The sequence below is a fragment of the Pavona decussata genome, unplaced genomic scaffold (assembly GCF_977016875.1).
Source record: "Pavona decussata unplaced genomic scaffold, jaPavDecu1.1 SCAFFOLD_53, whole genome shotgun sequence".
In the NCBI taxonomy this organism is placed as follows: domain Eukaryota; kingdom Metazoa; phylum Cnidaria; class Anthozoa; order Scleractinia; family Agariciidae; genus Pavona; species Pavona decussata.
In genome coordinates this window covers 930,747-945,000 of record NW_028145475.1, presented here as the reverse complement: position 1 = coordinate 945,000, position 14,254 = coordinate 930,747, and the positions used below count along the sequence as shown (strand labels likewise).

The following is a 14,254-nucleotide window of genomic DNA, read 5'->3' as shown; positions in this document are numbered from 1 at the left end:
GACCGCAATGTTTTGTGGGATTATTTCCTATGAATAATTTCATCAGAATCATCCCAGCACGTGCAGGTCATTGTACTGCTCATTACAACCTATTGTTTTCTCCAGGCATGACTGATTTTGATGAATTTATTCATAAAAATCCCACGTAAACTTTCGGTCTTGTCTTTTAGCTTCATGCTTTGAACCGACAACGTTCATTGAAATAGCTGTATCAGATGTCCCCGAACTGCAGGGAAACTGGGCTATGCATATGGCTATGGAATCAAGGCCTTCACGAAGAAGGCTTGGCAATCATCAGATCTAAGAGAACTGAACTTTTCAGTCGAGTCGCCTTCCACCATACAACATATGGACACAGATTTTGTATTTATCTGAGATATGGATCAAGTTGTAGAGCAAGGGTCAGGAAATTTTGAAATTTTTTTAGTTTTGCATTTTTATCTTTCTCTTTGTGGCACGGCCCCATAATAATTCCAACTTTAATTTCCACCGTGTTAAATAACGTTTTTATGTCTTATATTTAGTTGCGACTGTCAGCATTTTCGGAAAGCTCCGTTTTTGCCATCCACACTAAAACGACAGACCTCCGTTTTTCAAAAATCTCTACTTTCGAGAGCATTAAACCTTCCGTTTTTTATCGATAAACACCTCCGTCTCATTGTTTTTCTGAGGACTGTCGGAGAAATGCGTAAAAAGGTATGCGGCGTTTTCAAACAAAAACGCATTTAGTCTGGTCGAGGCATTGGGCAAATTGGAAACGTTTTTGAGTGTGCCAAATGTTTTCCCGTTGAGCGGTGACAGAATTCTATCTTCTTGGAAACAAGAAAATGTTTTTGGAGTGAAAAATACTACTAATGATATATTGTTGCTTCTGAAACATGTGCTTCCAAGTTTAGCCACTTTATTAAGACACATTTGAAACAAGACTCTTGTTGCACTTGGTAACTAGTGGACGACAGGCAGTCAAGAAGCTCTTGTGTTCACCAACACACATGTATGACGACATTTGAATCCTAAGTATACATTAAATACCTTTACATTACAAGGAGGCCTAAACGTTAATTAATGCACATCCAACAAGGTCCTTTTCAAGAGATAAATATGCTTACTTATAATAATTTTATCTAGTGATTTCAGTGCTTGCACTTTGTGGCTGTTAAACATACGTACGAGGAGGAAATAGTGGTATAGTCAAAAGAATATTTGACTTGAACGAGGCAAGAAGGGCTAATTTGATTGCAGACAAAAGAATATTAAAAATGGAAGCAATTTTGGAATAAGGTTTTTAGGGATTCGGTGCTCGGACCCATCCCCAATCCACGCTCGGTTCGCCGCGCACGTGCGTCCTAATTTATTCCTCGCTACGATGCCCGTTCTGAGCTACGGATAGCTCGGTATGAAATTATATTAGAACTGCTAGAACATCGTATTATTTTCTTGTCGTTTGTAGGTGGGGGAAGCCAGTTGACCCCTTTCGCCTCTCCGCGGTTTGAGCTTGAATCCTATAGAAGCATTACTGCTATCCCCGAAATGGTGGGCTAGCCCACTGTACGGTCAACCTCAGATGTTTGTTAGGTTTCCTTCGCACTTCACCGCTAAATATTTGTGTACACGTTTTGATAGAGACAATGTGGAACGACGTTTCTTGTCACGCACAATGGGCCGGCCAATGGACACGTGACAAGCTGACCTCCAGACCAGCGTGCCTCCACAATATTAGCATGGTACATATTGGATGATAAACTTTGTGATGAGTAATTTATCGACGTTGTTTAGACGTCGTGGAAAGAAAAGTTTGCTCGCCGAGAGGGTCCGGACGTGAAGGGCGAAAACCACGAGATAGAAAAATATCCTCCAAAGACATCTTGCAGATTCTCATATCTGTGAGAAAATAAACCAAGAAAAGGAGTTGGCAGTCAATTTAAGCAAGCTTGCAAAGATTTGAAGGGAACGTAAGGGAGTTTCATTCAATAGTGACTGGAGTGCCTGTCCGGTGGGTGTGGTTCCAATTTGCTATTACCCTATTACCCCTAAAACACCTGCTAATGTGAAGGATAGCTGGCTAGGAAGATCATGCGAGCTGACGGTCAATAGACCTTATCCGCTCTATATGCTTATTGCCCATAGCAAACCACGTGATATTCTAAGGAGAATCGATCCCTTTTTTTTTTAAGTAAAAGATTCCACTTCTAAAAGAGACTATCCCTTGAGTACCGTCACATGATCTGTGCGGAACAACAAAACAACGGAGCAAATAAGGTCTATTCGCGGCAACCAGTACGGTCTTAGAAAGAGGGAAGTTCAGATCTGAGTACGAGTGCGACTTTCAAGTTTCAAAGCAGTCACGTCTCCAGAACTCTCGCTGTTTCCTGTTGCTTACTAACAAATAAGGAGACCATTGGTGACAAGAGATTTTAAAAAGCAATGGGAGGTAAAATCTGTATGCATCATACTGCTGCAACAACAACTTTGATAGGTCCAAGTTCAAACCAAATGTCAAACCTCAAATGAATGCCAGTACCTCAAGTAAATACCTTGAGTGAAGGCATTTACTTCAATTCCAACCTGAACCAAGTTGAACCGGTGGTTGTTTAAGCCACAACAAAAACACAAGAGGGGAACAAATACACAGAACAATGGGGACTAGTTTAAAGAAGAATAATTATGCTGACAGAGCAAAGCTAAAATAATTATGGAGTAGTTCTGCCTTTTTTTTAAAGACGAAACAAAGAGTCAGTTTGATCCATTTAGAAACATTTTTCACTCCGACATCTGATCCTCTCTGTTTTACTCCGACCTGCAACCCTCCTGAAGAGAAAGTCTATACTAACCAATGAGGACAAGACAAATGATTCAACTTACACAGTACTCTTCTTTACTACTTTCTCCCTCTTTAAATTCTCTATTCCCTGTGAATGGAAGATAAAAAGCGTGTTTTATGTTGGATGAAATTTGCATTATAGCAGGAGGGCAAGGCTGAAGCTGATACCACAAAGAAAAACCTTGACAACTCTTATAAGCAGCTCTTCTTCACTGTTCTATTTCACACATTCTTTACCTTCAAGGACTACACAAGCATGTATTAATTTCTTTTTGTAAATCTGTTACTCTTACTTTATTTGCTTGGGACCTTGTAAAATGTGCCATTTTCTCAGTGGTTTTGTCAAAAAATTATTTTCAAAAAAGCCAACTTATTGCTATTTTATTTTTTTAAATCAAAGTATCACAAATAACATTTTCTTTTATTAGTATAATTGAAAAGTGTACCGTTTCATCTTTCACTATGGAAGTAACTTGAGTACAGAACATAACAAGGGTGAAAATTCCAAACAGCAATCCCTCAAAGACTAGAAAAATCATCATCAGAATGGCAGAGGGAACAGGTATAAAGGTGCAATCTGCTGACAAAGTAAGAAAAACAAAGCTTCAGAATGATTGATTACTGACAGACAGTACATGAACTATCAAATAGTTAAACAAGGATGGGTGGGATGTGGTGACAGGAGAGTCCTAGCAGGGATGGGGTGGGAAGTGGAGTCAGAAGAGTCCTATCAGGGACCTGTTGGGATGTGGAGACAGAAGAGTCCTAACTGGGATGGGGTGGGATGTGGAGATAGAAGAGTCCTAGCAGGGATGGGGTGGGGTGTGGAGACAGAAGAGCCCTAACAGGGATGGGGTGGGGTGTGGTGACAGACAGAAGAGTCCTAGCAGGGATGAGGTGGGATGTGGAGACAGAAGAGTCCTAGCAGGGATGGGGTGGGGTGTGGAGACAGAAGAGTCCTAGCAGGGATGGGGTGGGGTGTGGTGACAGACAGAAGAGTCCTTGCAGGGATGAGGTGGGATGTGGAGACAGAAGAGTCCTAGCAGGGATGGGGTGGGGTGTGGTGACAGACAGAAGAGTCCTAGCAGGGATGAGGTGGGATGTGGAGACAGAAGAGTCCTAGCAGGGATGGAGTGGGGTGTGGTGACAGAAGAGTCCTGTCAGGGATGGGGTGGAATGTGGTGACAGGCAGAAGAGTCCAAGCAGGGATGAGGTGGGATGTGGAGACAGAAGAGCCCTGACAGGGATGGGGTGGGATGTGAAGACAGACAGAAGAGTCCTAGCAGGGATGAAGAGGGAGTTAAGCCACATAAGAGTCCTGGCAGGGATGGGGTGGGATCTGGTGACAGAAGAATCCTAGCAGGGATGAAGAGGGGAGTAGCAATATAAGAGTCCTGACATGGAATGGTGAAAGAGGAATCCTGTTAGGTGGGGAGTGGTGATATTAGTCCTAGTCCTGGAGTTTGGGGATGAGTATAAAAGAGTCCTGCCAGGGGTGGAATGGGGAGCAGTAACAGGTGATTCCTAACAGGTCCTGGCAAGGGTGGAGAGGGGATCAGTATAACCCCACTTACCTTGCCATTCTTTTTCTGTACAGATGAACAGTTGTCTAATTGTCAAAACCAGTGCATACACTGATATTGTAAAAATGTACAGCTGAAAAAAGATTGAAAGATAAAAATTTAATGTAATCTGATGACATTATGTTTCAAAAAATTAAGTAATGGGTGTTATTCATTATATATACTCATTTAACATGAGCAGTTTTATCAACTGATGGTATTTAAAATCAGTACTCACTGTGAATAATACAAAGAATTTCTGATTATCTTCACCAACACAATTATTTATCCTATAAAGAGAAACAAGAAATACAGCAAATAGAACAGACTTAACAATAATTGCTAAAATTCCAGTATGAAATTTAGGCAACTGTCATGGAGCTCTTTAGCCCTTGTAGTGAGTTGCTTTAGGGTATGTTACTAACAAAGAAAATATGACGCTCCTTTTTTCTCAATTTACTACCATCTGACTGACCCAGACAAAAAGGGGCACTGAATGACTTATTTTAGGGTTAAGACATCAGAAATACTTACCATGGACAGTGGTGATCCATTTTTCTAAAATGAAAGAGAGGAAAAAAAAAACAAAACAGTAAATTGATAATAAATGTCACATTTTACAAATTAAATTATTTCTTAAATTATAAATGTGCAGCAGTTATATTTAACTTTCATTTGTAGCAACTAATTTTCTCCTTTTACAAAAGGTTTTAATGACAGCCATCTCTAAAAATGTACAAGAACAGAGCTTACCTAATACACCTCTGACAAGTGCTAAAACGAAAAAAATTGAACAGCAATTTAGAAGTTATACTTGAAATTTTATTCACCTTAATAATATTGTTAACGTCAAGAGTAATGATTGATAAAAATTACACATAAGTGTGATTGGTTATACATGAATATCATATCATACTATGCGATTTTGGAAGGCATTTTTTAAAGTCACACCCTCCGACGTGGCAGCGAGAATGACAATTTTGACGTTCTCTTTCTGTTTTTGGTATCACAAGGATTCCAACTCGTTGTTTTAGGGTGCACGGTTCCCTGGGTGGGGGCAGAGAGTACTTCCTTATTTACTCAAGGGGTAAGATTTTGGGCTATTTTGGTCTGAAAGTACGAAAATGGGTATGGATTTTACAGACCAGTGAAAATGGATACCAAAACGATCTGAGGAGTATCCTCACCCCAACCCAGGTTTCTTATTGCAAGTGACCTTTAGGAGGTGAGTGTAAGGCCTGGTTCAGGCGCTGTACTTCACATGAGCCAAATTGAATTTGAATTTAGATCAACCCAAATTAATTAATCCCTGATGAATTGATTCAGATGCTGTTGTGACTTAAAAGAATTTAAAAGCGCGCGCGCACATTGGTTGGTTTGTAACTTTGAAATTGATGGCACATTGTATTTATCGCGCGAGCAAAATAAACAGAGTTGGATTTTGGTTTGAAGCTCGGTGGTTGTGTGGTTTATGAAGGGTTATTTTCGGACTTTTGGGACATTTAAGGGCTGGAACTTTACGGAATTACATGTTCGGAAAATCGCCTGAACAGATGCCGAACTTAATTCAGCAGAAATTAATTCACTGAAGCATACTATGACTGAAGAAAATTGCAGATTTGTAATAATTAATTTCATTGAATTTGATTGGCTCATGTGAAGTATGGTGTCTGAACCAAGCCTAAACCATAAGAAAATAGTAAAAATATTAATACTCTATTCAGTGACAATGGTATTCAAATGGTGCAAGTGCAGCAATGTGAGAATAACGCATCATGCCTTTGCATACCTGCAATGATGAGCCCTGTCAATCTTGATACACTCACATCTGGTGCATCTTAGTACTACTTCTCCTTCCTTTAACTGTAATTTCTTTAAATTTTCTGATGTACAATTTCCTAAGGGTATTGTTCCCTGTAAGATTAATTATAAACAAAAATATTGATTTGGGTAGGAGCTTGAAATGAAGTGTAAAAGCTAAGTAATAATAATAATAATAATAATAATAATAATAATAATAATAATAATAATAATAATAATAATAATAATAATAATAATAATAATAATAATAATGCACAAATTTCATGAAATGTTCAAATGCGCATGAAAGCTAAAAACCTAAAATTACAATCAACATTAAACTTACAATAATTAAAAAAAAAAGTAGACAAGTAAACACGGTAAACATACGACAGATTACGTGCATAACATTGCGTACATTCGACAAATACGATAATTCATAAACAAATGAGTAAGCCGGCAATAACAAGGAAATTTTATACAATGTAATCTTATACAATATAAGCTTATACAATGTAAACAAAATGTCAGCTTCAATGCTACTCCCAGGTTATTTTTCTGTATTCTCAGTTCTTTCAGTTCCATGGAAACTTTACAAGAACTAAGGATTAAAGAAATCGTGATCAGAAGGCTAAGCTTGAATACAACAATCAATATTTCACGTCCGGATGTTAAAATAAACAATTCAAATCGGGCTGACAGAGAGATGAGCAAGCCAAATGATTTTCCCATATGATTTTCCAATTTATATTTTAAATAAAGAGAGAACTACTTACTGGATCACTACACATTGCTCTACCGTGAGCAACAAGAGCCAGACTGGTCAAAAAAGTAAAAGCAATGGCGTGGAACAACCCGACGGTAGCTGCTGAAACAACCTCCGGCAAAAGCATGACGAAAACTACGACAAATTCGGCGTAAGCTAAGAGTAAATACGTGAAAACCGCACATCCAATGCCAACCCCATCATTAACAAACCACGAAAATTTACAACACTTCGATCTTCTGCCCATGATTGCTGGTTTAAATCATCAAAGCACAATATGCCTTCAAGGAAAAGAACGCTGTGGTCGCCATTTTTTTCATGCAGCTGTTAATGAAATGAGCCCGCATGCCACGCAGACCGCTGCTCGTTGTCATAACAACTGTACATTCATCCGGGTTATTTGCACCCCTACAGTCTCGAAGCAACAGTTCTGCCTGATGTGTTGATTGTACAAAATGCCTGAACAGACGTCTGAAATTCAGCTAGAAATGAAAGACACTGAACCTGAAGAAGGCACTGCTGAAAAAGAACAAGATGGTGAAACGAAGGCTCTTGTAAATGAGCTTGAAGGAGATGACAACAAGAAGAAAGAGCCGTACGATGCTATGCGAAATGAACCTCATCTTGTGAACTTGATCGTTGAATCGTATCTCGGCGAGCAAGACGAACGCGGTTTTTTTCATGGAATAGGAACAGCTTACTTTAAAGGCAATCATGTATACTCTGGGTCGTTTGTCGACGGATTGATGGATGGGACAGGACAATACATTTGGTCTAATGGCATTAAATATGAAGGTGACTTCAAAAACAACATGATAGAAGGAAGAGGAATCTATACTTGGCCGGATGAAAGCACATACGACGGTGACGTACTGAGCGGCTTGAGGCACGGCCAGGGTACGTATGTCTGCGGTACAATTCCTTCTTCGTACACTGGAGAGTGGAAATATGGCAAACGTTCTGGAGAGGGGATTCTGAGGTATGACAAAGAAGGCCTGTCATATTATGATGGACATTGGATGGATAATAGAAGACATGGGTTTGGAATGAGGAGGTATGCCTCTGGGAACATATACAAGGGGGACTGGAGGGAAAATGTCCGACATGGGACGGGAACAATGCACTGGTATGATAAGAATGAGAGGTATGAAGGACAGTGGGAGAATGGGATTCAGCATGGACATGGAGAACATTCCTGGTTTTTGAAGCGCATCGCAGGTTCCCAGTACCCTCTGCGTAATTATTACGTCGGGGAGTGGGTGAATGGGATGCGACATGGCCATGGAACATTCTACTATGCCACAGGGGCTAAGTATGTGGGAGAGTGGATGAACAACATGAAGCACGGGAGTGGCAAATATGTGTTCAAGAATGGCATGGTTTTTGAAGGTAAGAGTTGTGTAATGTTTAAAAAACGAGCAGCAGTGTTTTATAAGGTTTTAAACCACAAGATGCAGCCGAGTGGTTTTAGGCCTGATAAAACACACGCTGCAAGATTTTTGAATGGCTTCACAAACATTCCTGGAAAAACGTGTGTCAATAGCGCTCATAACAATTATGCTTTTGTGAACGTTGGAAATTTGCATACAAGAAAAACACCACATACTAATGTGTTTTATCAGCTAATAAAACACTGCATACTAATGAGGAGTGTTTTATCAGCTGTTAAAACACCACATACTAATGAGAAGGAGGTTTATCGATATAAAGTCACTGCACATGATGTGTTATCGACCATTTGATAGGTCAATGGGCTTATGAATTATCAATGAGTTTTTGAAGTAATAATTGTAAACTTACATGTACCTAGAAATAGTGTTGTGATACTGAAGCACAGCCCTTGATGAAGAAACCAAATTTGGTGCTGCCATGCTTTACCTGAGTCATTCCAGAAAATTTTTTTGTTGGGTCATGTCAGCCCAACCCTTTGTCAAAGCAGTAAATAGTACCAGGCAGCCAGCTGTTACGTCCAGCAGATAGAGTGAAGATAGCCCTTTACTTAGAGTTTAAAAATGGCTGAAACACATCAGTAATGGGAGGCTTTCTTTTGGTTTATGATTGGCTACTTTTCTTGTGCAGCTAGCTTCTCTAAAGCTCAATGGCAGCTCTGCCTATATTAGCATGATTTTGTTTATTCCCTTACATTAAGGACAGTGCCTTCTAATACAGAGCTATTTTTTGTGGTTCATAACAATATTTAAACTCTTCACCAAATTATAGCAAAGGCACGTCACAAGCAGATTCGCTACCCTCAAAGCAACTGCACGTCCTCACAGAGCTGGAACGTGACACACGTAAGCCCTGCAAAACCCTGTATAAGACCCCAAACGTGCATGACCGCCCAAATGCCACAGGCCAGCATTGGCTCAAGTCTAACTTAGCGTAAATTACATTTAGCCACAAGGAAAGTAGGTTTTACATTAAGCAACGGGTTGATGAAATCCAAAGTGAAAATTGGGGATTACTGTTGTAGGTTAAAATGAATCCAGGTTAAAATGATTTCAACCTAGATTGATTTACATTTTCTTTTGTTAAGGTTGGGTAATTTACATCTGAAACAAAAGAAAATACAAATCAACCTAGGTTGAAATCATTTTAACCTGGGATTCATTTTAACCTACAACATAACCACGCATTTGCTGGAGATAATCAACCAACAGGAATTCTTTTAAAATGCTTTAAAATAGTGAACAGCTGGGCCCGTAAGAAAAAAGCGGCTTTTCTCGGGAAGGTTGAGCAAGCTTACTGTATGCAGTTTGGACAAAACTGCTGTTCTGGTCCTGCATCTCAACCTCCAGTGTCAATAGTCCCAGTATTCAGGGATGAAGGCAGCAAAGGGATCTGAACTCCAAACCTCCTGGGCCGGGTTTGTTTGAAAGCTGATTAACACTAATCGACGATTAAAACTTAACCAAGGTTTTCATCTCGCTCATTAAAAATGATTTTAAAGGCTCATTTTTAACTAATGGAAAAGAAAAGTCTAAGGCAAAACTAAGGGACAAAAATCTTTTGGATGAATTCTTACGGATTAGTAAATATACTCAAATCAAAGTTCACATTAACCCAGAATTAGCTTAATCGGGCTTTGAACTACTGGGCCCTTTACCCTTTCCTTCTGCGTCACCTACATTCTCTTCTTCTTGTTTACAGGTACTTTTGAGTTGGACCACATGCTGGACTTCCCTGACATAAATCCATCAGGTATGATGACCCCTGATATAATGAGCTCTGGTCTTCCGGTTCGATCTGGCACCCCAATACGATCTGCCTCGCCTTTTCTGACCTCTGAGAGTTCTGGGAATCCACTGAATTTGAACATTGATCTTCTTCTGGATGAGAGGGACCTTGATTTGTATGAGCGAGATGAGGAGCTTCAGCGTGTCACCCACGTCTTGCTGCGACATGTCAGCAAACTCAGGAAGATTTACAGTTTTTACTCCTGTCTCGGCCAGCAGGATTCTGTCGACAACACGTTTGTTATGAGTCGGCTTCAGTTCTGGCGATTCTTGAAGGACTGTAAGGTCCATCATCATGGTCTCACTGTATCAGAATTGGACCGTACAGTTGCCCCAGAGAAGTCAAACGATGTACATGAACCTCAGCACGAGGTGCTTATGCGAGAGTTTTTGAATGCGATCGTCATCATTGCCTACCACCTGTATAATGAAGAGCACACTGGCAGGGAGCGAGTTCTGCCCTGGTGTGTTTCCAAGCTCATCACAGAAAACATCCTTAAGTTTCCCTGCCAGGTTGGTGGCAGCTTGTTTGCCGACTCTTCAAGAGCCATTGAAGCCATAAAGTACATGTCTAGGAGTTGGGATATCTTCTGTGGAATGTGCGTACCTAACATGCACTATCCACATGAACCAATATTTAAATCCAGACAGTTTATGTTCATGCTCAGCGACTTCCGTCTTATTAATTCAGACTTGAGCCCCAAGGAGGTACTGAAGATCCTTTCCAAGGATAACCCAGAATTGGCACAAGAAGAGTTTTGCAATCTTGAGTTGGAGATGACATTTCTGGAGTTTTTTGAAGCCCTCATTGATTGTGCTACAGTGTATGTTACAGAAGCTGTGATCAAGGGGCACCTCTCGCCAAAAGCAACCCCTGTACCCTCCTCAAGGTCTCAGAGTGCGGCAAGTTTTACACCAGCAACATCAAAGCCTGGGATAGAAAGTCCAGATGAAGGTAGGTCAAAATGTTTGTTAATGTTATGGCATGTACTCACCTCAGACATCCTAAAAAAGACACATTTTTGTAGGAATTAATTGGGCAAGGAAATTACACTGGCAAAGGCTTGGATAGGAAAGGACCCACCAATCCATCGGGGGATGAGGGGCCTCAGGCATACAGCGCCATGCCGAGGGGGTGCCTCATGCCTGTACTGCAAGGTGGGCATAGACATGGAACAAATCAAGATACAAGTCCAATAAGTTTAAACTAGAGAGGGTGGGAGGAATCAAGATTGCTACAAGCAAACTTGCAGCCTTTTGAGAATGGGACTATTGAGAAGCAAGACATGTTAATTTCATGTGCACTTGATTGGCAGGGAAATATGGAATATGAAATATGGAAATCATGTTACCAGAGACCATGTTGGAGATTGTAGGCCCAGTAAATAATAAGCCATAGCTTGGTTTTAGTCTAAAATATCATCCGTTTACCCTTTTGTTTATTATTGGTTGGGTAATGAAGTTTGGTTGGACAATGACCAACTGTTATTGCCAGCCCTACCAATGGTTAACAGGAAGCATCTTGCTTATTGTGGTGTCCATTTCTATTCTAGATCAGTTTAACACTGTCAACTCAGCTGCTGATACCCCTGGGGAGAGGGACTCACCTGAAAGGGTGTCCAGGGTCATGTCGGGAGTATCAGATCCAAAATCAGTGCCGGAATCACCAACAAAAAGCAGAGAAGCTCAACTGCCAGGGCACACTACATCTGGTAAGAAATGACTATTAATACAACTGATGACATTGTTTGCTGCCTAAAGCCTGGTTTCCATGGCTACATGTACTTTTTTTACCATAACTATCAAACAGTTACAGGACGTGGTTTGTTTTAATTTTTTTTTCCAGTGAGTTCAAGTTATATGAATGCTAAAAAGATTTACCTTAGCCAAGGTGAAGCCCTGTTTAAAAACAACTTTCTTGAGCTCCAATTGTTCATGTAACAGGCTGTCGTACTTCAAAAATTTGTTCTCAAGGTGTGTGACAAAACATATTGCCTTATTTGAAAACAAATGTGACAGTTGTTCCTTCAATGCAAGTTTTATGGTAGTCCCCCTCCCCCAACATTTTGTCGTTACCATCATTCAAAGGTAGAAATTAATAATGCGGGACAAATTGAAGCTACTAAAAGATGTACATGTCTGCTGGGTATAATAGACCCTTTGCATAAATGGCACCCAAATTTAAATAACAATACTTGATACATCCTAAGCCTTGTGTTTATGTTTCCAGAAAAAGGATTTTTCGCATGAATGTAAGGCTTAGGATGTATAAAGTATTGTTATTCAAATTTGGGCGCCATTTATGCAAAGGGTCTATGAACTAATATGTCCATGCATGACAGGCTAGATAATTTCCTCACCAATGGGGATTGTTTGTTTTCAGCTAAAAGTACTGAGCTTCTACCAAACTCCCAAGAGAGCAGTAAGAAAGTACAATCAGTCCATTCCAGTGCAAATCAGCAGCACAAGGAGCAGTCTCTGGGACCTACAGGGTTTGGAGATGGAGAAGATGAAAACCTCCCAGGTTTGTTTATTTTCAATGAATAATAGCAAATTTGCATTTTGTCCACTCCAAAATTTTTATCTTGGGACTGAACACCTTTTTACCAAAGGTGTCCAATCATTCCACTTCATTTTGCTTATCTGAAATGGAATTTTTCCACATTGCTGTTGAGTAATGTAATGGTTGTGAACAGTCTGGTTTTCATGCAAGAAACCTTGGATCTGCGTCAACTTGAACCATCAATGGAAATGCAAAACATTTTTTGACAAGTTATATAGAGAGAGGTGCTTTTGATCCAAGTCAGGAATAAAATAATTTAATTAGCCAAGGTTCAAAGTTGGTGAGATTTTACCTCTTAATCTTATTTGAGTTAAGTTTTATTAGGCTTTGTGTTAAGAATTCAAGGCTTCAGTTGAAAAAAAAAATGATATAATTGAATATAAGGATTTAATGTCTCCATTAAATGTAATCGAAAAAAAAAAAATGGCATATTGGAATATATTTAATGTGTTATTGGAGCCAAAAAGTCACTTTTTTTGCTAGAAAAAGTGTTAAATATTGATTTCATAACGTGTTACTATTAATTTTTTTTTAGTTGAGGTTCGGAGTCCAAGCCTTGGTGTTCCCGCAGATACAAGTCAGGTTGAGCAGCCTGATCAGCAACATATCTGGTGTCTGCAGCTGGAGATCTTCTTTGAGTTGTTCTTTGAAGCTGCAGATAATTTGGAAATGATCAAGAAGGCACAGGAAAAGAAATCCTGAGTTACTTCAAATGAGTGCTATTCCAATAACACAATTATTGCAGTAACGTTTTTACAGTAAAAAACGGTATATTGTTGCTATATAAAAAGTTGAATGTTAGTCAATTCAACATTTGCACAGTTTGATTTGTTTGTTGTAGATTTTTAAATGAAGTTTTTCATTTTGCCAGTTTGAAGTTTACAGAATAACTTCAATATTGGTAAAAGGTTTTAAAATGTAGGTTGTGTCGTTTAGCAGATGACGTTTACAAATTATATTCAACCCTGGCCTGCTAACAACCATTTAACACATATGTACTAATTTAGCCTTCTAAAAGATGTATTAGTATAACATACGTTAGTATCAAACCTCTAGTAAGTTATGAATGACATTTTGAAATACTTTACTGGGGTTTAATATTTTATTATTGAAAGTAAGTTTAAAAAAAAGCATGCATACATGTACATAGTTGTTAGCTTTATAAATATTGTAAAATTTAAAAGATTCATACCTCTTTTGTCAATAAAAGAAAGATCAGGGTGAATCAGAAAATAATGAGCACACTTTTATTTGACTTTCTGACTGTTACATAACTATATAAGTACACCTTATACAATCAAGAATGGGGTTTCACAGGCCACTGAAGCTCAAGGTACATGGTAGAGAATATGGAGCAAATGTGACTTTGCCTAGCAAAGTTACTAATTAGCAACATGTGGAGGTGTTATGTTGTAATGGTTTGAATTCTAAAGATTTGTTTGGGAACAGAACAGATTTGTACTGAAAGGTAGAAGTTAAAATGTTTCTCACAGCAGTCAAGTTACT

General features: G+C 39.3%; 2 protein-coding genes across 4 annotated transcripts; one reads left to right on the top strand and one right to left on the bottom strand.

Moving 5' to 3' along the window:
• Positions 1–879: 879 nt before the first annotated feature.
• On the bottom strand, positions 880–7,339 carry LOC146480333 (palmitoyltransferase ZDHHC3-A-like). 3 transcript variants are annotated; one of them, XM_085109498.1, is made up of 9 exons: positions 6,960–7,339; positions 6,173–6,297; positions 5,137–5,157; positions 4,918–4,941; positions 4,622–4,673; positions 4,396–4,477; positions 3,268–3,401; positions 2,863–2,909; positions 880–1,881 (listed from the first exon to the last, which is right to left on the bottom strand). In XM_085109498.1, the coding sequence occupies exons 1-9, from the start codon at positions 7,194–7,196 to the stop codon at positions 1,773–1,775; spliced, it is 831 nt and encodes a 276-aa protein (XP_084965624.1). In that variant the 5' UTR covers positions 7,197–7,339; the 3' UTR covers positions 880–1,772. The 3 variants fall into 3 exon arrangements, with proteins under 3 accessions (XP_084965624.1, XP_084965625.1, XP_084965626.1); XM_085109499.1 differs by having other exon boundaries at positions 3,268–3,398; XM_085109500.1 differs by lacking the exon at positions 5,137–5,157.
• On the top strand, positions 7,241–13,984 carry LOC146480332 (radial spoke head 10 homolog B-like). Its single transcript, XM_085109497.1, has 5 exons — positions 7,241–8,338; positions 10,100–11,140; positions 11,739–11,897; positions 12,569–12,709; positions 13,284–13,984. The coding sequence occupies exons 1-5, from the start codon at positions 7,405–7,407 to the stop codon at positions 13,448–13,450; spliced, it is 2,442 nt and encodes an 813-aa protein (XP_084965623.1). The 5' UTR covers positions 7,241–7,404; the 3' UTR covers positions 13,451–13,984.
• Positions 13,985–14,254: the final 270 nt, after the last annotated feature.

Bases quoted from the DNA above. Each gene is read 5' to 3' on its own strand.
- LOC146480333 (XM_085109498.1), bottom strand. From the start codon at position 7,196: ATGGGCAGAAGATCGAAGTGTTGTAAATTTTCGTGGTTTGTTAATGAT. The intron at 6,298-6,959 runs GTAAGTAGTTCT...TTAATCTTACAG, and splicing joins GAGCAATGTGTAGTGATCCA to GGAACAATACCCTTAGGAAA. The intron at 4,478-4,621 runs GTGAGTACTGAT...ATCTTTTTTCAG, and splicing joins AATTCTTTGTATTATTCACA to CTGTACATTTTTACAATATC.
- LOC146480332 (XM_085109497.1), top strand. From the start codon at position 7,405: ATGCCTGAACAGACGTCTGAAATTCAGCTAGAAATGAAAGACACTGAA. The intron at 11,898-12,568 runs GTAAGAAATGAC...GTTTGTTTTCAG, and splicing joins GCCAGGGCACACTACATCTG to CTAAAAGTACTGAGCTTCTA. The intron at 12,710-13,283 runs GTTTGTTTATTT...ATTTTTTTTTAG, and splicing joins AGAAGATGAAAACCTCCCAG to TTGAGGTTCGGAGTCCAAGC.